At 39.9% G+C, this 23598-nt stretch overlaps 1 protein-coding gene across 1 annotated transcript in view; it reads right to left on the bottom strand.

The window, feature by feature from the left end:
- LOC150077647 (RNA-binding protein 24-like) overlaps positions 1-23598 on the bottom strand; it is a 115123-nt gene that overhangs the window by 11224 nt on the left and 80301 nt on the right. Inside the window, exon 3 of the mRNA XM_090384250.1 lies at positions 20292-20346. Coding sequence (XP_090240376.1) covers positions 20292-20346 — 55 coding nt within the window. The remainder of the gene's footprint in view (positions 1-20291; positions 20347-23598) is intronic.

Below are 23598 nucleotides of genomic sequence, written 5' to 3'. Positions count from 1 at the left end.
GTAGTGTGCTACCCACACAAACTTCTATGGATTTTTATAGGGATTAAGGATTTATAGGGATTTTTTTGTCATATTAGTCCGAATCATTTAGCCTGTAACATACTCCAATTATCATCTTTCCTTTACTGCAAGTCATATTCGCGCAGTAGCACAGTAGTTATAATCACAGTCCTCCCCACACAGGGAGGTAAAGGCCCGGTTTCAAATTCCGTCAATGAACAAGGAACGTTTATGGGCTGTTTTCATTCCATGATTGAGAGTTAGTCGATCTCAGTCGAGGACAGCAAAATTCCCTCATCCCCAGGGAACGTTGTTGTCCTAGCGTTGGATCCAGCAAAACAGGCAAAGCCAGAGAACATATGAAATTTATGGACATAATATAGATGGGTAGATGAGGTTGTTCTCGGCCTTCAATGACAGTTTTTTTTTTTTTTTTTTTTTTGAAAATCATCTCGCACCACACAGGCCTTCATGGGTAGCACATTTCGTGTAATCATCATACCTCCCACTATGGGTGGAAATGACGACATTTCGAATCCCATCAATGACGTGAAGAATTTTTATGGGACTTTTTTTCACAACGTGGCTGAGTTAATCGGTCTCAGAAGTTGCATGGAGGATAACATTATTGGAGGCTTGAAGTGGTGAAACCCATGTTTAGCCGGCAGGAAAAGCCTCCTGTGGCAACCACTCCCGTCTATTCCATCAAGCTGTGTGATTTATGTGTTTTGAGATTATGATAGGCATCACGATCGAGATCCAATCTTCCTTACATTTCGCGAGTACAGCTCTAAAACGGTGTTCGCAGGCCAGCCGCTAGATAATTCGGAGCTATTGATAACTCCGAACCGAAGCTATTGATAACTATTTAGGAGGCATCTAGATCAGCTAGTGTATAATCTTGCTCTCAATGTCGCTTCTGCAAGGTGGTGACTGGAGGGAGTCCGAGTAGTGTGTGCCGGGAGGGGGCATTACCAAATTTCATTACTTAACACAACATGTCTTTCACACCTTTTCTTATTCCTGAATACATCATGCATTGTCAAACTAATCAACAAACTTATCTGCGAAAAGATCTAAACCTCCCAAATAAGATGGGTACCAAAAGCCTGTATATCATAAGTGGATCGATACTAATGGAATCCATATTGGCGATTATTGGTCAGATGAAGGTTTCTAGATAGTTTAAAAGTTGACAGTTAATAGATTTCTCCATTACTTTGGAAAGAGTAGAAGTGCAATGGGATGATAACTGGATTGGAGAGATTTGTAACCCTTTTTAGGCTGAATAAGAGCAAATTTCGAAGTAGAAGGCAAAATACTAGTATAATAAGAAAGTGTAAAACAGATACATAGAGTAGCAATAATTTCAGAAGCAGAGGTTTTGAGAATAAGTGGACAACTACCATCAGAACCTGACGCTTTTTTGGCATCAAGGCTATTCAAAATTTTTCTGACATCATTTTGATGGAAGGTCATTGAATGGATTTGGATTTGTTTGTTTGGGTTTTATTGGCACATTAGCAACTAAGGCTATAATGCACCAAAACTAGGTCATAAAAAAGTGAGTGTATTGGGAATGGTAGGAGGTAGATTAACAAGATCATCAGTATAAGAGGTAGAAGAAAAGAAGGACGCTAACAGGTCGGCTGTATCTTTAGCTCAGGTGTCAATATAACTATCAAATTTAAATATAAGTGGGAGTAAAGATCAAAAAAAAGTTGCGACCATTAACTTAGGTAAAAGATCGAAATGCTCGACTACCCTCTACCATTCCCAGAGTTCTAGTCCAAGAAGCAAGTTTTTTACTTAGCCGGTTCAAAATATAGTTTGGACTGATTAATAACTGCTTTATAATTGTTGCGAGATTTGGTGTCTGCAGAAAATGAACGTGAAGATTTGGATGCAAACCATTTGCGATATGCAACATTCTTATCTTGAACAGCCTTAGCACCTTTATTCGAAAACAAAGGTTTAGATAAAGAACGAGAGTGGAATAAAGGATTTCATACTACAAGAATATTTTCGCCGACACGATCTGAGCAAATGTTGACATCAGATGATATGAAAGAGTAACCAAGGAATAAAATCTCGCAGATCGTTCCATTTTTCATTTTTTAATGCCAAACGACACTATCTTGAGAAATGTCATGTGAGAAAGGTTCCACTGGACAAGATCCCCCATCACCACCAAGTTATGAACTGAGGTGCCTAAAAGACCGCTCACGTCAACCTTGTGTTTTTGAATGGTTATTTGTGAGAAAAAGCATGTTGGCTGTGTGGTTAGGATTGTCTGGTATTCTGGTAGGTAAATGAACAACCTAAGCGAGGTCGATAGTAATCGCAAGATCTTCAGCATCTTCCCATACCAATGGAAGGAATATCTAGTCAAGCCAAGGCCAAAAAAACACTACAGGCCGATCTCGAACTCAGCCTCCCTGCTGAAGCTGCTATAAAAAAAATACTGCTGTTGAACCTCACCAAGCAGTTCCTACCAAATAATCCCAAACATCACTGTGCACCTCCACACAGATAAACTGTGTCTAAACTTCTAGAAACTACCAAAAGAATCCTCACAGTCTTTGAGAAGAAAGAACTAGCAGTCACCTATGTAGACATCGAATCTGCATTACATATCCCAACTCTTCTAAAGCTACTACAGAACCACTATCAGATAGGAAATGACATCTTAGATTTCCTCACATCTCCTGAATGTGAGGAAATCTAAGTTGTCATCTCCTATCTGAATGCTGCATAACTGCATAGTGAAACTATCTGTAGATAACTCCCAATGCTGCATGGTAATCTCGGTTGGAGTCCCGCAAGCGGCAGTATTATCCGGCCTCCTCTTCCCCGCTCTCATTGCTCCTCTAGTAATCCGTGAGCTGAATACTCTAGTATATGGCAACGACCAAAAGATAGTCACGCCAATTAAGGCAAACCAACACCCTCACCAAATCCCAAAAGAACTAACATCCACTCTCTCTCTCTCTCTCTCTCTCTCTCTCTCTCTCTCTCTCTCTCTCTCTCTCTCAGCAATTTGGTCTACTCATCAATCCTGAGAAATCAGAAACGATGGTTTTCTCGCTAAAACAAACCACGCGTCCAAGATCTAGATATCGACTTCAACAAGTTTAGTCAGGATCGACAGTATAGAAAAAGAATACTGCGTATTGGGTGGCCAAGGCCACCGCTATTATAACCTGAGTCCCGATCAATGTATTCTCTTACTCAATTCAATTCGATGTTCTTATGTTATGTATTTTGTGACTTAATGTTTTGTACACTCACTTAATGTTTAGTATACTAAATTCATTTCTCCATTTTCTAATACTTTTTAACTTATTCATTATTATTTTATCTTTTATTATTATTATTATTATTATTATTTTTTTTTTTTTTTGGTTTATTCAGGCAAATTTTCCTTACATTACATTATTAACTCCTGGCCACTGTTGGAAGAAGGATGGGATCAACAGATGAATTTGATAAAATGAGGTAATTCAGTCAGGGAAGATCGAAAAGAGGAGATTCTAAACTACTAAGTCTCTGATAGGGAATATCAGAACGGGCATGTGCACAAGTACCACCTTTGAAGCGAAAGGAATCGTACATCGAAGAATTAGGACAACCGAGACAAATTCAATGGAAAGTTTCGATGAAATTGAAGCAGTTGCTGTTGACATTAAGGCTATTGATAGTGCTTGGCATAAAAGTCTTCTGAATAAGTTTCCATCTTAAGGTTTTCCAATTATTTTTTGTAATTGGGTATTCAGTTTTCTCTCTGGCTGGTCACTGTGGTGATGGTGGACGGTTCTCCGTCTTTCAACTTCTCCACCAATGCTCCCAAGTTCCAATTCTTCCTCCCATTCTTTTCCTCTTGTATATTAATGACCTTCTTCCATTGACCGGAAATCCTGCCCATAGTTTTGCCGATGACAGCACATTGCATTCCACCTTTCAGTTTAAGAAATCTTTTCCTGCACAAACAGCTTCAAGTTCTTGAATATCCACTACCAATTCCTTAAATGCTGATCTCCAGTGGGGGAAAGATGTCTTAGTTGATTTCATTCCTTCTAAAACTCATAGTCTTATATCTCGCAAAAAGGATTTTTCTGTTCCCGTGCTTGTCTTCGACGCCACTGAGATTTCTTACAAGATTATATATCTGTATTGGGGATTGTCCCGACGTCTAATCTCTCTTGGTATAAGCACATCACAAATATTGCTTTCTGTACATCTCAAAAAATTGGGTTCGCTCTCGGCGTTATTTTTCTTTTAAACAGTTACCCACTCTGTACAAATCTGAAATTCGTGCTATATGGAATATTGTTGCATAACTGGGGCGGTACGCCCAAACCCTCTTTCATGCTTCTCGATTCCATTCAAAATAGAGCAGTTAAGTTAATTTATGACGCATTTCTTACAAATTCGTTCTACCCCCTCTATCTCATAGACATTCCGTTTCTGCTGCATGCCTTTTCTGTTGATACTTCTATGGGAAGTGTTCTTCTGAATTGGATACTGGATTCTCTAATTCCTCTCTCTCTCTCTCCCAAACCAGTCCGTACACGTGCCGCAAGCATTCAGCATCCTTTTACTGTCGACTTAAAACTCAGAGAACGAACTTTGGGAATAGTGTGGTGACTTTTAAGGATTCTTTGATAAGAAACATGACTTCGTCCCCCTTTCCCTTTCTTTCGACCTCCTTGTATCTCCCTAATATTCTGCTTTGATGTAATGAAAATTTTCATGTCCTATCTCTGGATGGCATCATGTCAACATAAAACTATTATATCATTACTGATTGATATAATCAAAAGTTAAAATTCGTCTTAGTCATTTACGGCACTCCTTGTTACTAAATAGACAAATCATATTTTGAATTTTATGCACTTGCGGGTAGCAAATGGAGGCAATCATCATCCAAGTGGAAAAGGTTTGGGTTCGAATCCCATCAGTGACACAAACTTTTATTGGAGCTTTTCACAATGTGGTTGAATTGGTTGGTCTAATTCGACAATGAAGGTTTCTTTCCCCACACCGGAAACTCGGAGTGTGTCCAGAAAACAGGAAAATTGACCACAGAATACGTGCAACATACAGAAGTATTCTACAAATATAATATTCATATTTTAATTGTTTGGATTAACAAAACATAGATCCTTATAGCTCATTAAACATATTTTACCGTGTGGTCGGTGACTGCTTTTTGAATTTTCCATATACTGTACAGGGTGTTCCAAAAAAGGTGTAACCAATTTTAAATATTTGTAACAAATGTAATTTTAATGGTAGAAACACAAAACCTGCGCTAAATGTGAGAAAAACAGTTGAAGTTTTTACTGACATTCAATATGTGCACCACTGGTCACACGAATAAAAAGGTGTAACCAATTTTAAATGAGCAATACAAACATGTTGGAGAAAATGGAACAAGATGAACGTGTAATGACACAGATTTGTTTCACGGACGAGTGCACATTTCATTTTTCGGGAAAGGTGAATAAGCAAAATGTCAAAATTTGGGGGACTGAAAACCCACACTGCGCGCAGGAGTATCAGCGAGATAGCCCAAAGGTGAATGTATGGTGTGGCATCATGGTTGATCGTGTTATTGGATCTTTTTTCTTTCAAGAAGCGACTGTAAGAGCGTATAATTACACATACACCGAAAGGCACAAAATAAGATGATCTTATTTTGAAGAGAAATAAAATAATCTTTTGATAACGTCAAGACTCGCTCCGTCTCAAGAAGGAAAGAATCCACCCCGTTTTATGTCAGAAATTTAAGGGTACTGTTCTTCCCGGGATGAAAAACAACAAGTTCTATCGGTTTCTTTGTTAGGACAGGAACCCGATATGAGTTCTGCTATTAAGGTGACATCCAGACACTTTAAAATCCGAAGTTTTCATTTGTTTCGGAAACGAAACATCGAAGAAATTTCCACCAAGACGTTCGGTCCCTCCTCGGTCCAAATTAGACCCGAAACTGGCAACAGTGTCTTCCGCAAAAAAATGCGTCATACAATTAATGTGAGAGCGGTAAACGGAGAAATAAGTTCGTGAAGGGGTTTAAATGCCTTGTAGGGCATTTCGCAAACGCAGCCAATTACCTTTAAAGAAGGTGACGTCATTGCGAAGAAAGCGTTCAGCGGTTAAGCTTGTTCCCCATACCGCACCGATGCCGAGCTCCCGTTATTATTTTACCGACATCTTTTGCCTTCCACAAGAAAACGCTTCGCTCGTGACACAGCCAGCTTGCTGGCCATTTACCAAGAATTCGTGCAGCAAAATGTAACCTCTCGAGGAGGAGCGAAGAGAATGAGGATGAAACAAAGGAAGTCTGTCCGTGATGCACGAGTTGTGCATCTGGCTTCCCCCCCCCCCCACATTACGCTCAAAAATGCGGTCTGCATCGAAACATTTTGCATTGAAATAACAAATTTGTCTGCTGATCGCTCCAGAACTGCACTCACTTCTTCTGCTTATATTTTCTTTATTATTATTTTTAAACAGCGTATTGTTGTATTTGTTGTGTAAAGGTGGAGTGTTCGTGGCATGTTACCAAACGCAGGGGTGTGCTGCCAATTTGTTAACGAGGGACTTGCTCAAGAAGAAATTCACTTAAGGGTCATCCCCGTTTAAAACAGCTTCTCAAATTTTATCAAACTAATTTTTTTTTTAACAAGGGACTCGGATAATCCCAAAAGAATTTAGCAAGGAGCTCGCGCAATTCCCTCTTGCCTCCAGGACTCCCCCGACCGAATGACTTTATACTCAAGTTTCAGTAAATTAGCAAGGAATAAAGACCACAGCAAAACTCCAACTGAAAATCTTTTTTTATCCATAAAACGATTCTTTTTTGAAAATTTAAGCCTCGCGAATAGGGAGACAGATGTCGGTAACTTTTAAAGATAAACCTTCGTGCCATTTTAAACCCAAAATTGATGTCCCACTGGGTTCATCCTTGGGTTCTCCGCTATTTCTAATCTATGTCAATGACCAACCATGTATTTTAGGGGACTGCCAAATCAAAATTAACATATTTGCACCCGACAAAAATTTATAAAGCAACAACATAATTTTAATTGAAGGTGTGCAACTGAGTGGCTGGAGGAGAACAGAATGGTAGTCAGTGAGAAGCTGCTTAGTTTTTCCATTTCACACACACAAAACAAACAAACTGAGCTTTTCTTGTTGTATTAACAATAACGTGATCAAAAAAGTATGTCGAAAATTTTGGGTATTTTTATTAGGGCAGCTAACAAAAAGTTAAGTTTCCTTAAAAGAGTAAGTAGAGATTTTGGTATTATTTATGTTTCTTTGCAAAATTTCTGTTAGGCGAGCCCTAGAATGTCTTACAGGACTGATCTGTCTCCCCATCCAGCCTATCAAAAATCAGAAGTTGAAAATATCCAAAAAAGAGCAAAAAATGCACTACGTTCGTTTAAAAAGTGGATTACAGCGTGGTGAGAAATCTTATGAAGAGGAGTGTAAATTCTTTAGGCTTGAAACGCTGGAAGAAAGAAGAGATCAAGCCGATTTACTGCCATTTAACAAGCTGTTAAATGGTACCATAAATAGCCCCAAACGTAGTCTCAAAAATAAACTTCAATGCACCGACCAGAGCTTTAAGAAAGTATCCACTGCTAAAACCATCCTACGCAACGAGAAATGATGGGTATTACAAGTGCTGCAACAGGACCCTAAGATTAACCAAAAAAGCAAATTTAGAGGTATTCGATGGAGACACTCCAACAAGCAAATGAAATCTCTAATCGTATCTGCTATCTGAGCTTTGAAATTAATTTTAATATTACGTTTTTCTAATGTGAATGAAGAAATTCAACTGAGCAATTTTATTTCTCTCTGTCCATATCAGTCACACCAATCCTTCCTTTTCTTTTAAGATTGTCTTTGTATATATATATTTATTTATTTATTATTATTACTATTTTTTTATCTTTTGTAATTAACATTCCAAGTTTCTGTTTGAATCTGCTTTGTAAAATAATTTTTTCGTGCATCTTAAAGGCATGACGATTGCTGTTTTGCAGTTGTAATAATAAATAAAACAAATAAATAAATAAAAGCTCTGTGGTTATAATTCCATCCTCTTCACCGGTGTAAAATGCTTGGGTTCGAATCCTGTCAATAACACGAGGAACATTTATGGGCCTTTTTCATGTGGCGGTTGAATTAATTGGTCTCAGGTGAGGACAACAGGGTGTTTTTCTCACAAAATCCAGGTTTTTTATCCAGGAACAAAAAAAAAAACATCTTCTGCACTCATAAAAAGAGGACATTTACATGTTTTGGGGCGAATAAAAGAGGACAAAAAGTTCATCTTGGATTAAAAAAGAGGACAGAAAAGAGGACAAATATATTATGCAAATAATAAAATAAAGACAATGTAAACCACATTTACTGATATTTAGGATTAGTACATTCATATTTGTCTTGAGAAATTATTTCTTTCAATAGCTCTAGATTGCCTCTCAAATATGTGTAAAAATCAATGCATGACATATGTTTGAAATTGTACTGCAAAAACAAAATACCTTTTACAGAATTGACATTTAACCTATTCCTTTCTTTCGTCCACTGACTTTGTATTAGAGAGAATACACTCTCTAATTTGCATTGTGAGGAGGAATTGCAAAGAAAAACTGGGCAATTTTCAACAATTCTGAATGGAATTCAATATTTTTTGAATTACTAAAATATTTGGCCCACTGTTCATGTATAAGCATGTTTTTAAAGTCTTTATTATTCATTTGACCCTCAAAAAATTTCTTCAAATTGTTAAATTGGTCAAAACACTTAACATCATCAATCGTTACTCCTTTGTCAATCAAGTAGGAAATAGAACATTCTACATCGTTCCAGCTTGGTACTGCATCCATTTTCATCCACATAAAACAGGAAATGGATTTCATATGGTGAAGCCACTTATCTAAATAAAGGCCGCCGTAGCCTAGTGGTCAGGCGCGCGGGTGCATAAGTACACGTGCCTTGAGTGACCGGGGTTCAAGCCCGTGACTGCTGAATACGGTGCTGTTTCTTGTATTCTGTCTATCTTGTTAACTCCTCTGACTGTTTGGTCGTCCCGGAGTATAAACAGAAAATTTATTTTTATTTTATTTAAATATTCCACGCAATTTCTATACAGATTTTTTGTATCATTAGAAAATTTTTCACATTCAAGTCAAGTCCTTCATCATGTTTTTTGTATAGCATTTCCTTTACTCTTAATGGCATGAAGTTGTGATCCATCCGTTTCGAGATAATTTCTTTCGCTGAGACTAAGACATCTGGCACTTCTGCAGCTGAGTTACTTTCCCTTTCAATTCGTTGTATGTGTGTATGGAATACACTCATAAGTGATTGCACGAACCAAAGATGAATCTCACTAAATCCATTTTCAAAGAACCTTTTAATCACAATGGGAGGTTTTTCTTGGGACAGAAAATAAGCCTGTAAAGCTGGAAACATGTCCATGAGCCTTGTGATGCTTGGAAATAATGAAAGCCATCTCGTCTTGCTGTGGGAAAGGAGCTGTCTATATTCAATCTCAACAAACTCACAGTATTCCTTAAGCTCTTCAGTCCGGACTGTATAATTCTGAAAATACTGGTAAATTTTAAAAACAATGTTCTCTACATCAACTTTCCAAAGTTCTGCGGCATTCTGAAGACAATTGTTCAAAATATGCGCAGGGCAGCCCACTCCAATCAAAGTTATACAACAATTTCTTTAATTTTGCAAAGACATTATTCCCTTCTTCATTTCGTCTCAGTCCTCCAAACATCGTATTGCAATTGTCCCCTGTGAATGCAATACATTTTTCACACAAACCATTTTTTTCAAGGGTTTCTTTAACATACGTAGAAATGGTATCTGCAGTCTCGTTAGGCATCTTCTGTAATTCAATTAATTTTGTTTGTAACCCTCCTTCATTTACATGAGAATACTGAATAATTAATGGGAAGATTTTTTCCGAACCATGATTACTTCCATCAGTTGAGACCCCACAGTATGCAATTTTATTTTCTTTTAAAGTTTTTACAGTAACATTAAGAGAATGATTTGCAAGTACAAGGTTTACAATGGCTTCTGTCTTGGTTCTAGCGCAGGAAAATCTTTTTGCTATCTCAGAATCAAAAAATACATTTTTTAACATGACAGTTGCGCAATCCGTTGATTTGTAACTACTATGATGTTTAACAGTGTGAAAAGCAAAGGTACCCTCTGCAGCAGCCAGATCATATTCTATTTTACCGACAGCTTTGACAAAAAAACTGTAACCTTTCCCGAAGAGGCCTCACCTTGAACTGCTTTCTTGCGCTTCTCAGTTTCAATGTGATGCTTCAAATCACCAACCCCTTTATTGGCTACTGAAACATATGTCCCCATTCTGCAAACTTTATACCATTCAGCTTCCCATTTCTCTCGGCCAGATACAAAACATGGAAATTTGTTTTTCATCTCTTTTGTAAACATGCACTTCCTTTTAGGCATTTTAGGGTCTTTATAATATTAATTTTTATAATTTTATTAAGGTTAGGTTATGTTTTACATTCACAACTAAACTAACCTAATTGCAGAAAAGTACCCACAGGTATAAAGATGGATAATAAATATTTTTGTAATTAAAGTGAAAAACAGTATTTTAAAAAAGGGTAAACTTCATATGCTGCAATCAATTTCTAGAGAAAACAGTCCCTCTAACTGTCGATATTTATTTGACACGCTGGAATTCCTATAATTTGTATATCTTTTTCTAGCACATCATCCCTACATTAGGGCCACCCGGTAATTTTTACATATACCCATGTGTATTTAATTTGCGTGTGTTCTCTGGTAGATTAGCCTGTTTTGCTGGACGAAAAACTTCAGTTTCAGGGGAAGGGGGCGGAAGGAAACCTTGCTATCTACGCCCGAGACTGACTAATTTAGTTACATACCAACTAAGAAATATTGTTCAAGGTTTAGGCCTAAATGGATGTCAGATGAACTGATGAGACATATGGCAGTGAAGGAAAATGCATGGGATACATACAAATTAATGGGTAACATGGAAGCCTATGATAGATATAAGTTGGTCTGTAACCAAGTCACAAAGGAGATTAGGCAGGCAAAGGCAGATTACGAGAAATCCTTGGCAAAGGATACAAAGAAAAACAGCAAAGAGTTCTTTACTTATGTAAACTCTAGAAGGAAGGGGATGAATCAGATTGGTCCACTTGATATTGATGGGTCAAGTGTTGATGATCCTGCTCAGGTAGCTAACAAACTAAATGAATATTTTGCATCGACATTCACACATGAGGAGTTATTCAGTGAGGGGAATGCCAGAGGTGTATTCAACTCTAGCAGTAAGCTAGAGAATCTTTTAATAACTGAGAGTAAAGTGGAGGATAAATTGTTGAAGACAAACATAAGAAAGGCACCTGGGGTGGATGGGATCCATCTAGTTATATTAAAGGAGGCAGCAAAGGAAGGAAGCAAATCCTTAGCCATAATTATGAGAGCTTCCTTGGACTCAGGGGAGGTACCCACAGACTGGAGATGTGCAAATGTGACCCCAATTCACAAAGGAGGATCAAGGGGAAACACAGGTAATTACAGACCTGTTAGTTTAACGTCTGTTCCGGGGAAATTAATGGAGGGACTGGTTAAAGAAGCACTGCAGGATCATCTAGACAAGACTTCAGTTATAGCTCGAATATAACTGAAGTCTTGTCTCTAATATATCTTTGTGACAAACGAATGCTCGGACACAGCATGGGTTTGTCGCAAAGGAACTAGATGCAAAGAATAATTTTGATATCATATATTTGGATCTTAGAAAGGCTTTTGATACTGTTGCACATGGAAGACTGTTGCACAAATTGGAGCAGTGTGGCATTGGAGGCAAATTGCTGATATGGATAAAGGGATGGTTGAGTGGGAGAAGACAGAGATTGGTAATGAATGGACACTTCTCTTTGTGGACTACTGTTATTAGTGGAGTCCTCCAGGGTTCAGTGTTGGGTCCATTGTTGTTTTCTGTATTTATATATGATATCGATGATGCTATATATCAGGCTTAATGTACAAGTTTGCAGACGATACAAAGTTGGCAGGGTTGTTAAGGACACTACTGACGGTATGCTGCTGCAACAGGTTCTGGAAAGGTCGAGGAAATGGGCTGAGAGGTGGCAAATGAAGTTTAACATTGACAAATGTAAAGTACTACATATGGGAAGTACAGTAACACCAGAGTAACGTATCAACTGTGTGGTACTACACTGGCAGTGGTAGAGAATGAAAAGGACCTGGCGGTAATTGTGCAGGGGATATGAAGTTTTCTGTGCAGTGCAGACGGACTGAAAGAGTAGCTCATGGTGTCTTGTCAATGATATACAGGAATTTTTCTAGGAGGGATATGGAGGTGATTTTCCCCATTGTATAAGGTAATGGTCAGGCTACACCTTGAGAGCTGTTGGAACGAGTGCAGAGAAGGGCAACAAGATTAGTGAAGGGAACAAAGGGGTGCTCTTACGAAGAAAGGCTTAAGTTTTGCAAATTACAGTGTGTGGAGACCAGGCACCTGCGAGGTGATCTGATTGAGGTGTATAAAGCCTTGAATGGTTTGAGCATGCTCAATGCTGATGGGATTCTTCCTCTTGCTCAGAATAATCACCTGAGAGGGCATAAATTCAGATTGAGGAAAGACCGTTGTAGATGTGCGGAAGTGTGCCTTTAGCCAGCGTGGTTGAATGCTGGAAAAAACTTCCCTTTGTCGTTGTAGAAGTTGATAGTTTAAACAGATTCTAGGCAGAATTAGACAAACAAATGAAGCGATGCATGGGTGAAGTGAGAGGGGTGTGTGTGTGTTTTTCTTTTCCTTTTTTTTTTTTTTTTTTGGACGATGCTATATAAGTTTGCTTTCTTGCATCATGTGCCCTTGCTAATGCTAATGTTAAAGCGGAATTCTTCCTCTTACGGTAACTTAACAGATGCGTGAATCCCGAAGCCCAAGAATGGATGAGGTGGTGGGGGGGGGATATCTCCTGGAGGTTGGAATTTCGGGTCTATAACAGACGACGTATAAAAAAAAAAAATTAAAGAAAGAAAGAAAATAAAAGCGGATTGGCACCTACTGGGTTCTAAACCTGTTAGTGCAAGAACGATCGCGCTTTTGTTGGCGGGGGGGATGAGAAAGTTGAGCTCTCGTTGCATCGGATGCTGTACGATAATTGAAGTAGATCCAGTCGCGCTGTTCCGTAATTAACCCATTTTCCGTTCACGCAAACAACGATGAACCCGACACCATTTTGTCTGTTTCCAAATTATTCATAAACACGCCATTTGAAGGCAGCCAAAATCAACAACTCGTGCAGTCACAAGACTGTCCTTGCCAGTTTGACACACGCACACAGAAGTACACACACACACACTCGCGCGCGTTTAGCCCAGTGAAGCGTAGCTCCCTCACTCGTCTGATTGCTACCATTTTTCATGGCGGTTATTTTTCGCTGAAAAGTTCAGCAGGAGGAGGGGGAGAGAGAGAAAGACAGAGAGAGAGCTTTCACAGTCTGGCTGGCAATCTGAACAAAATCCGCTGAATATTTACTGAGGGAAGGAGGTCAGTGTGAGCTACTGGTCGAAACCGAGTTGAGAAGAGGCCTTCGATTTTCTGCACACAAACAGAGATGAGGTGAGAGGGCCTTCCCTTCTGCACGGCACTTCCAGGCGCACATTTCATACAACTGCACCTCCCGATTAGTTAGGGAGCGGCCAGTTTGTGACTGGGGAACTGCGTGCGTAATCGGAAAAGGACACGACGCCACACTCGCAAATGAACGTCGCTGAACGTCAACTGGCGCAATAAGTAATTGCCACGTGGGGTGGGTGACAAGATTTAACGACGCACGGCGTAAAACCATCCAACCCGAGTAAAGTACAGCGCGAAAAAAAGTGTTGGGGAGGAAGGGACTGGATCGGATCCTTGTCCTTGAAGACAAGATCTTTGGTCCATGAGGCTGTCACAGACATTCCCTCGGGTATGCCAAACTGTGCTCGTTTTACCTGGAAGACTAAAACGTTGATGAAACTGACATTTGGGTCAAGTGAACATTCAAGTGACACTCAGGTCAAGTGTACCTAAATTGGGCACAGTCCGGTCGGCCTGTGCCAGCCAAATCCTCTGTTTGCACCTTCACGATGGTGGGACTGTTAGTAACCCTCGGTATAACCCATGTGCAAACGTCATCTACCACCTAGTATTGCAAACGTCATCTACCACCCAAAATACGGCAACCTGGCACACTGTGAGTGACCACCCAGATGCGAACCAACGTAAGCAAGGGTGGAGGTGTGGCGTTCCTCTGTGTTACCAGGCAATACTAGGTGGTAGATGACTCTCATCAACCGGTGCAATACCACCACTTTGCCACATTGGCTTGAAGTGGTGGACCCCATGTTTAGTCTCCGCAACAAAGCTCGGGTAAATCCACCCCCATCATGATTGATGTCTTTTGAGGTTATGATGGACATCACGACGAGATCCAACATTCCTTACATTCCAAGGGTAGAGCTCTAAAACGATGTTCAGGGGCCGGCTGCTAGATCGCCCACCGAACCGAAACTATTGATCTCTTTCGGAGGCATGTAGATCATTTAGTGTAAAATCTCGCTGCCAGATTATACATTCGAACTGGAGGACTGGGAGAGTCCGAGTAGTATGTATGGAGGGGCATTGTCGAGGCCACATTATGTCAAAGAGTTGGGTATATTCTTAGCATGTGTACGCCATATCCAAAAATTTCATTACTTCATACAGCATGTCCCCTCCACCTTTTCCTACTATTGAATACACCATGAATTGTGAAACTAAGAGTAAGCTTATCTACGAAAAGATCTAAACCTCCCAAGCACTTCCTAATTCATTTCACAAATATACGTGGTATCAATTCTAATGTCAACGATGTCCATTTCCATTTGCAGAATCTCAGTGATCGGTTGATTCAACCGATGCTTACCTTGGTTGTCCGAATTATTCGCTGTATGATTCCTTTCGCTTCAAAAGTGGTGCTTTTGTATATGACCGTTTTGATATTCCCTGTCAGACACTTAATTTGGAATCTCCTCTTTTCGATCCTCTCCGGCTTAAAATCACTCTGCCACGTTCTGTCAAATTCATCTGTTGCCTCTATCGTACTCCCAATTCCACTAATCACTTGGAACTCTTAGACTTCATCTCTTTCAAACTTGACTTTCTTCGGTACAACTATTGTAATACTCAGGGAAACATCCTTGGTGATTTTAACATTAACAACTCTATCTGGCTCCCGTTTTATAGTCACACGGACACAGATGGTCGAGATGCTGAGGTTTTTGCAATTACTAGTGACCTTACACAGAGTGTTCATCACCTACCAGAATACCAGACAATCCTAACCACCCAGCCAACACGCTTGGTCTTTTTCTCACAAACAGTCCTAAGTACACGGTCGAGGTGGTCCTCTTGGCGCCTCAGATCACAACTTGGCGTGGTCTCTTCTTCAATGGAGCCTTTCTCTCGTGATCATTCTCAACGTCGTGTTGTTTGGCATTACAAGAATGCAAAATGGGATGACCTGCGAGACTTCTTTTCTTCTTTTCCTTGGTCTGATTACTGTTTCAAAACTTCTGATGTCAACGTTTGCTCAGATCGTGTCAGTGAAATTATTCTTGCAGGGATGAAATCCTTTATTCCACATTCCACCGTAAAATCTCGTCCTTTGTCTAAACCTTGGTTTTCCAATAAATGTGCTAAGGCTGTTCAAGAGAAGAATGTTGCATATCGTAATTGGCTTGTTTCCGATTCTTCAGTTTCATTTACTGCTTACACCAAAGCTCGCAACAATTGTAAAGCAGTTATTAATCAGTCCAAACTAGATTTGGAACAGGCTAAGAGTAGAAAACTTGCTTCTTGCTCTAGTGATGTGGAGCATTCTGGTCTTTTGCCAAAGCTATTGGCCGCCAGTTTGCCAATCTTTGTTTCAACCTCTGTCAAAACCAGATGGTTCTATTGCCTCTTCAGCCAAAATTCAATAATAAAATAATAAAAAAGCAGTAGTTCTTTACTCACATGAGTTTCAAAATGTGTTCTTGATATTCCGCCAGCATACGAGTACCGCAGTGTCGACTGATCGCTGTAAGTTGAGTTCACCGAGGACACGCTTTCACTTCTGTTGGAAGGTGGCACTTTTTGTGACAATACGGAAGTTGAGCCACGATGGCCCCGCTCCCCTTTCATTTTGTAAAGCTAAATTTACTTCAACTGCGAACTAGCCATGGGCGTAAGCGGGGTTAACATCCCCTAAATCCACCGAACTTTACTAATGACGCCACCTAAACGTGCTGGGGACCACTTACTTCGACAGAACACTCTGCGTAGTCCGTCGTGCTGGCTGTAAAAGTCTGGCGTGAATCTGACATGAGCTATGAGTCATCGGGTACTCTGAAATTAGGTGAATGTTCCTCCGCTTCCTGCTGTATTTTGCACTACTACTTCTAAATGGTTCACACGCGCAATGCAATGATAATTTCGGTTGTGGTGACTTCGTGATGTAGCCTACCCTAAAGTTAGCTATGAAGATGCAAAGATGCAACATATGTCCTTCGTATATAACTCCCCTCCCGCCCACATGCCTGGGGGGAAGAATGAGAAACTCCTGGCACCTACTTGTCGTAATGGGTAACATTGCACGAAGAACATTGCACGAAGAACATCAGACAATAAAGATTTCCCTGTTGCTGAACAGGTCACACAACAGCTACGCGGTTGGAGAAAACCACTTTGTTCCTCATCATCAGGCATGAGGCGCCTCAGTAGCCAGGTGGGAAGGAGCAGCAGAGCGTAGCACACGCTTCTTGATTAGACCGGGGTTCGAGCCCATCATCACCAAATACGGAGGATGCGGAAAGGTCAGAGAATGACCACCGCATATCCCAGAGCAATATGGCCTTAGTTGCTAATGCTCCTAAAACCCAAATAACAACTCATCAGGCATGTCTTCTTGCCGAAGGTGGGTATTTCAAACATTCGTGGATATTTTGTTTCAAAACGTGCGAATTGATAAAGTAACGTACTAAAAAAAAGAGAGAGTGGAGCAGGAGGAAACGGTATTCGGGGGGGGGGGGGTTAATGAAAACCCCAGACATGAGAACTATGAGAGTGTAGTAGCACCGTCCGTGGGTTGAAGGCTGAGAAGATGAAAGAAGATACTCGTTGACCTTAGACTTGAATTTGTGTAATTTTCAAGAAATACGTGCGAAAGGGAGGTTGTTTTGTTCCACAAAACAGAAGTTGAAAAGATAAATGAGGAAGGAGAACCAACTGTTCTCCTTCCTCATTTATTGAGATTTGTTCCAACCTTAATTAATGAGGTTGGTTCACCTTCCTCATTCATTTAGTGAGTTTGAAATTGGACTTGTAATCTCCCTTGGCATAAACCTTGAGGCGTTTTAAACCTTGAAATTAAAAATCTTTTGAAATGAGAAAAGTTCATAAATTTTAAATAATATAATTCAGCTTTATTGAGAAGACGGATAAAACAAAGGATTTGGGTAAAAATTCTTTAATATTAGAAACAAGCTAAAAACAAATTAAAAATAAAGCAAATAAATCACGAAAAGCTTTTGGACTTAAGTAGTCCTTCCTGAGTGGAAAATGAGGTTATTACAAAAATGAATATTTTTGTAATAACCTCATTTTAAATAAGAATATTTAAAGATCTTTAAATGTATTTATTCATTTCTGAAATATGTAAATACATTTTAAATTTTCTTATTTATTTTGGACTTTTCTCATTTTTATTTGAATGTTTGCAGTTACGCAGTTGGCACCCCCATCAGCATCGCTGGTTGCAGTTCTTCAACGCGCCATTTTAATCCTACAAATGGAGCGATAATTTTGCAGAATCCATCTTAAATAAAAAACTGCTTCAGCGCATTCGGTACACACACATAATGCAGCGTGATTCGGTATCAAAAAATAAGAGAAACTTAATTAAAAATAAGAGAAACAAAAAATAAGAAATAAAAGAAATCTTTTACGCTATTTTGGACGTTGTTACGTCATCCCAACCCATCTCATCGGGATGCCTAAAATGAACACCACGGAAAAATAGTTAAAATAACGACGCAATTGCATCCTCTTTGATTCACATCAAAGCTCAACAACACATTGCGGTCTCGTGTTTTATACGAAACAAAAACAAACAAAAGAAAAAAAACAAATTCATTGTCTCCATTAAGCGCTTTACTCGGTCATTTTCTCTCCATCTGTTCTAAATAAAGAAATACAATATCGTTTTCATGTGTCCATTATTATAACAAAGTATAAAGTTCAAAGTTTCAGGATCATTTATTGACCTTCAACATACCCCCCCCCCCCACTAAGCCTGTTTTGGAAGATGCAAAAACTTGTCGAAATATAAACTGGATTGAGATCCTGTAAGACAACTCCTCAATGAGGATATTTTCCTCAATTAACTGGATTTATCGGTACGCTATTTCTACTTCTCTTTTTTCTTCTTTCTCCATACACGCGCATTTTGTTCTATCCGATCTCTCCAATTTGTATTCATAAACGACGCAAGAAAGCAAGTATACACAAAATCATCAAAAAAAAAAAAAACCAACAGTTCCTCTTTAACAGTTTACCTAGTTCTCTCTTAAAACAATTCTCCTAACAGTTTACCCTGAATTTTTCAAACTGTCCACTTCCACAATAACAGATGGAAGTTTGTTCAAATAATCTACTTGGCTGAAGGCAATTTCCACATATTTTGCGCGCAGTCTCAATAAGAGGAAGGATTACATTGGCATTGAGCTCCATTTTCAGAGCCTGAAACATCTCAATCAGATTGCCTCGCGGGTGCCTAGTCTCCAGAAGCCGCAATTTGCAAAAATTAACCCTTTCTTGATAAGGTCACCCTTTCGTTCCCCTCACCAATCTCGTTTCCCTTCTCTGTACATGTTCCAGCAACTCCACATCCTTCTTAAAATGAGGTCTCTAGACCGCAGTACTCAAGGTGTGGCCTGACCAGTGCCTTATACGAAGGGACAATCACCTCCTTATCCCTACTAGCAAAATTCCTGTATATCATTGACAAAACCCATTGTGTTGTGAAATATCAGAGAACTTGATATTTCACAACACAATTACCCTCCGGTCTGCTTTCATTTTCTATTACCCTGTAACTCTTACTTGTGTAACAGTTGGTACGTTACTCTGGGATTCATGCTACTTGAGAAGCACTAATCCCAGGAACTTCGTATGAATGAAGAACCTTGGGTTACTTTTTAATTTCGATTGCCACTTCTCAGCCCATCGGCTGAATTTATCTAGATCTTGTTGTAGTACGTCCTGATTACTGTCATTAACCACTCTGCCAACTTTCTTATCAGATGATACGAAAGTTGGCAGGGTGGTTAATGAAACTTAGACATTAGGCCTTATACTGTATGTCTTCATCAGTATCATTAATAAATGCTGAAAACAATAATACCCCATCACTGAATCCGGAGAAACCCAATAATCACTTTTGTTCAAGAATGGCAGTGCCCATTGATAACAACTCTGTATCGTCTATTTTTTTTTTTTTTTTTTTTTTTCAGTTTTTCCCCAGAACGATTCTTGTCCTGTTAGTAGAAACACATCTGGTGTCCACATAGACATTGAACAACTTTGAAGGATTATAACTTTTTATTGAAGAATGCAAAAAAAAAATCCTCGTTCACAGTTCGTAAGATCGACATCCTCTCCACACCGGGTGAAAAAGACCCGAGTTCGAGTCCGTCGATGACGGCAGGAATTTTATGGGCCTTTTGCACATTGTGGAAAAGGCCCATATCGTCCTCAGAACACACGCAATTTATAGACAATATACACGGAGCAATATGGCCTTAAAAATTCCTCCCGTTATCGATGGGACTCGAACTCGGGTCTTTTTCATCTGGTGTAGAGAGAACGACGATCCTACCTAGTGTGCCACCCACAAGGACACGTATTTAATACGTGAACTCTGAGAAGTGAAGAGAAATAATCTTTAAATAAGTTAACTCTTCCGAAGGTTTCAATGCTGCTGTTAATATTCGTCGTGATTCTTATTGACAACCATCCATGCAATCTACAGCATGGATGGTTGTCAATAAGAACTAATTTAGACCAGCAGTGTGAGTCCACTAGACCGTTCAGAGGGTAAACCCAGGCTTATCAAAAGTTAAATAAACAAATTGCATTCACTCACCCGTACTGACTTGGAATTACGAGTGGATATCCTGTTCGGAGCGGCGACGGAAAACCTGCAAAAAAGAAACCATCGTTAAAGTTCAACCAGTTAAGAAATATTTTTGCCAATAAAACTAATTAACAACAAACAAATTAAATCACCCATCGCGAGTAAAGTGACTGGTGACAACAAAACACACACATAATACACACAAACCGAAGTCACACACATATCTGGCCCATTTGTAGAGATACTGTTCTTCACAGAGATACGACGCGGAGTTGAACTAACGTTCTAGGAGCCGCTCATTACAAAAACACATGTCCACATGTCCAACCCGAACCGTTCAGAGATGCGTCAAAACGTACCAGAGGGCCGAATTGAACATGCCAGTTGAACACGCCCAACACGACAGGTGCATAACTACCCGTTGCGTGACAAGTGCATAGCTTTGTGCGATTTCCGCCAGATACGCACCCTCCCGTCCACCAAAATAAATGGAAACGGGACTCATCGGACCAGACCCGTCTCCAATCATCCAAGGATGTTCTTTCACCCAGTTCAGGCTTCGAGTCCTGTGTCGTGGTGTTATCAATGGGATTTTAGCGGGTCGGCGGCTCCCACAACCTATTGCGGCTAATGATGGGCTTGGTGGAGACGTTTCTGGAACCTCCCTCGTTGAAGTGGGCAGTGACTTGTGCCACTGTCGCCCTCCGGTTGGCTGAAACAATGCGAGAGAGACGGCTACGTTCATCAACCACCTTTCACCGCCCACAGCGCTGTCCACAACGAGATGTTATTCCGGAAATGGCGTATTCCCGATACACTGTTAATACTGTCGAAAGAGGATAGCGCAATTTCTGTACCACCTCCAGGATATAGGTGCCCATGCGTCGGGCACCCACTATCATCCCTCTTTGTCATCCCTCTTTGGAAGTCGATTAACTGATGACGTTTATCCATATTGACATCGGATTACTGTATATGTGAATGCAGTGTATCTATATACCTGCCAAGCGGTGGGTTTGTCCACTAGCGAGAGGGGTGACAGCGTTGCATTGCCCAGGAACCAGGTATACCGCCAATGGGAGGTTGTTGTGTCGCAAACCTAGGAGATTTTGAGTACATACAAGGAGGTAAATATGGAGATAGATTAGGATGGTTCCGAGATTAAGGGGAGAAGGAGAGGGCGAAGACCGGCTTGGGAGTATATCTATGGATATTTCTAAACTTTTTAATCTGTTGTCTTATACTCCAGAATATATGGTATACGGTACATTTAACAAACAGAAGGAAAATAAGAAAAAGAAGGAGTTAATTAAATCGGTCCCATAAATGATTACAATAGTCCATAGAAATAGCTAATGACTTAAAAACTACCAACAGAAATAGGTAATGACTTAAAGATCGCAATGATATTTACAGTCAAAAGCAAGCTCGAATCTGTGGTGAATGTTAAGGAGTCAGATTGCTGTAAACAATAAGTGATCTCAGAGAAGCTCTTCTTTAGGATAGCTAATAAGGTCAAAGGAGAGTTCCAGGGGATGATGGGATATGTATTCAGTTATACTTAAAAAATCGGCATGTGAGTGTATCAAACCGCAGGAATGCAACTGAGAACGTCATTAGACTCCGAGAAGATCCTTATTGCACTGGAGAGTTGCTAATGTCTTTCCAATCCACAAAGGTAGTCCTTAAGAGGAGTTAGATAACTACAGACTAGTGAATTTCACTTTCCTGGCAAGAAAGATCATGGAATCTGTGGTTAAAGATGCAATTCAGGACCATCTTAACAAGAATGGTACGTTAAATAGCCCCCAATATAGATTCATTAGGGTAAGTTATGCCGATCAATCAATCTGGTAAGTTAATTTGATTAAACAGTTGGATGCAGGTAATAATTTTCGAGATACTGTCCCTCATGGAAAGCTACTATACCAACTGAAATGAAGTGAAGTTATTGGTAAGATCCTACGCTGGATCACATGCTAAAGAACAGAACCTTGCCATAAATCTCTTCTTTCTTCAGGGTAGAAAGTCGTTTTCTTCTTTTTTCCAGTTTCTCCAAGTGAGGTTCCTCAAGGATCAGCGTTAGATCCTCTCCTATTTTTAATTTTCGTAAATGACATGGGTATCCAACGGAAACTATCAAAGTTTGTTGTTGATCTAAAGGTGAGAAGGGTCGTTGGTAATTCTAGCGGTGGCATAGTGCTTCAAAAAACTTGCTCTACTAAATGCAAATCCTCGTGGGTAGCACAGTTGGTAGAACCACCGTCCTCCCCACACCGTGTGGAAAAGATCTGAGTTATCCCGTCGATGGCGCTACGAATTTTTATGGGTCTTTTTCATAATGTGGCTAAGGAGAGGGTACCGTGGTAAGTTTTTTTCCCAGACACTCGGGTTTTTCCGTCCAGCAAACAGTGAACCACAGAACACTCACAATTTACATACAGATTTTGACAACCAGACATCTAAGGGAAGATTTAATTGAGGTGTATAAGGCACTGAATGGGGGTTGATTAAAATGATTGAGGAAGGCTGCTCTCCCTCATGAGTGAGACACGAACCAGCGGACACAAATAGAAAATCTCAGAAAACAACAGAACAGTTGACCATACAACGCTCATATATGGGCAGTGGGTTGTCGAAAATTGGAATAAGTTTTCTGTCTTACTCTTTGCTAGCAAAGAAACAATTTGTAGTGTGAAGACTGTGTCGATGTACGACAAGAGGTCACCGAAAACTCAATTGATTCGGGATCCAATTAGCTGCTTGAAATGAATGCAACGATCTGCTGAAAGTAGTGCTAGAAAGGATTTGATGCAAAAGGTTTCAGCCTGCAACCAGAAGATAAAATGGTGCCAAAATATCCCTAAAAATGGTTAAATGTCGAACCCTCTCGAAATCTTATCACGCGATGGCCCTCGTGTAACATCCTTCTCAAAAGCATATAATTGCAATTTATATTTTACAATTACAACTTGCGTTTACAATTACACTTACAATTTAAAGCATCGTTCATCGATTCTGAAGTTGGTTTCATTCAGTGATCCGTCTTTGAGCGTGCCTCCTTTCCTTTTCTTTTCGACCGCAAGCGGCCTTTGAGGGCCAACGAAGTAGAGACGTAATGTCTAAGAAACGCAATTTTTAAATAAAATCGGGGAAATAAATTATTTGCGTCTCCTTGTTCAAGCAGGAATCAGCGACGCCGAAGGACGTGCGAAAATTCCGTTCATTAAGCGGCCGATTTCAGCGTGAACTTCACTGAGGGGGGAGGGGGGGGGTCTTTCGTCATTCGTCCGCTGACTTGAACGTGCGCCAAGAA

The sequence above is a fragment of the Mastigoproctus giganteus genome, chromosome 11 (assembly GCF_048544385.1).
Source record: "Mastigoproctus giganteus isolate SK-2022 chromosome 11, ASM4854438v1, whole genome shotgun sequence".
NCBI classification, from domain to species: Eukaryota; Metazoa; Arthropoda; class Arachnida; order Uropygi; family Thelyphonidae; genus Mastigoproctus; species Mastigoproctus giganteus.
Note: the sequence above shows the minus strand (reverse complement) of the source record. Positions and strands in the feature narration are given on the sequence as shown.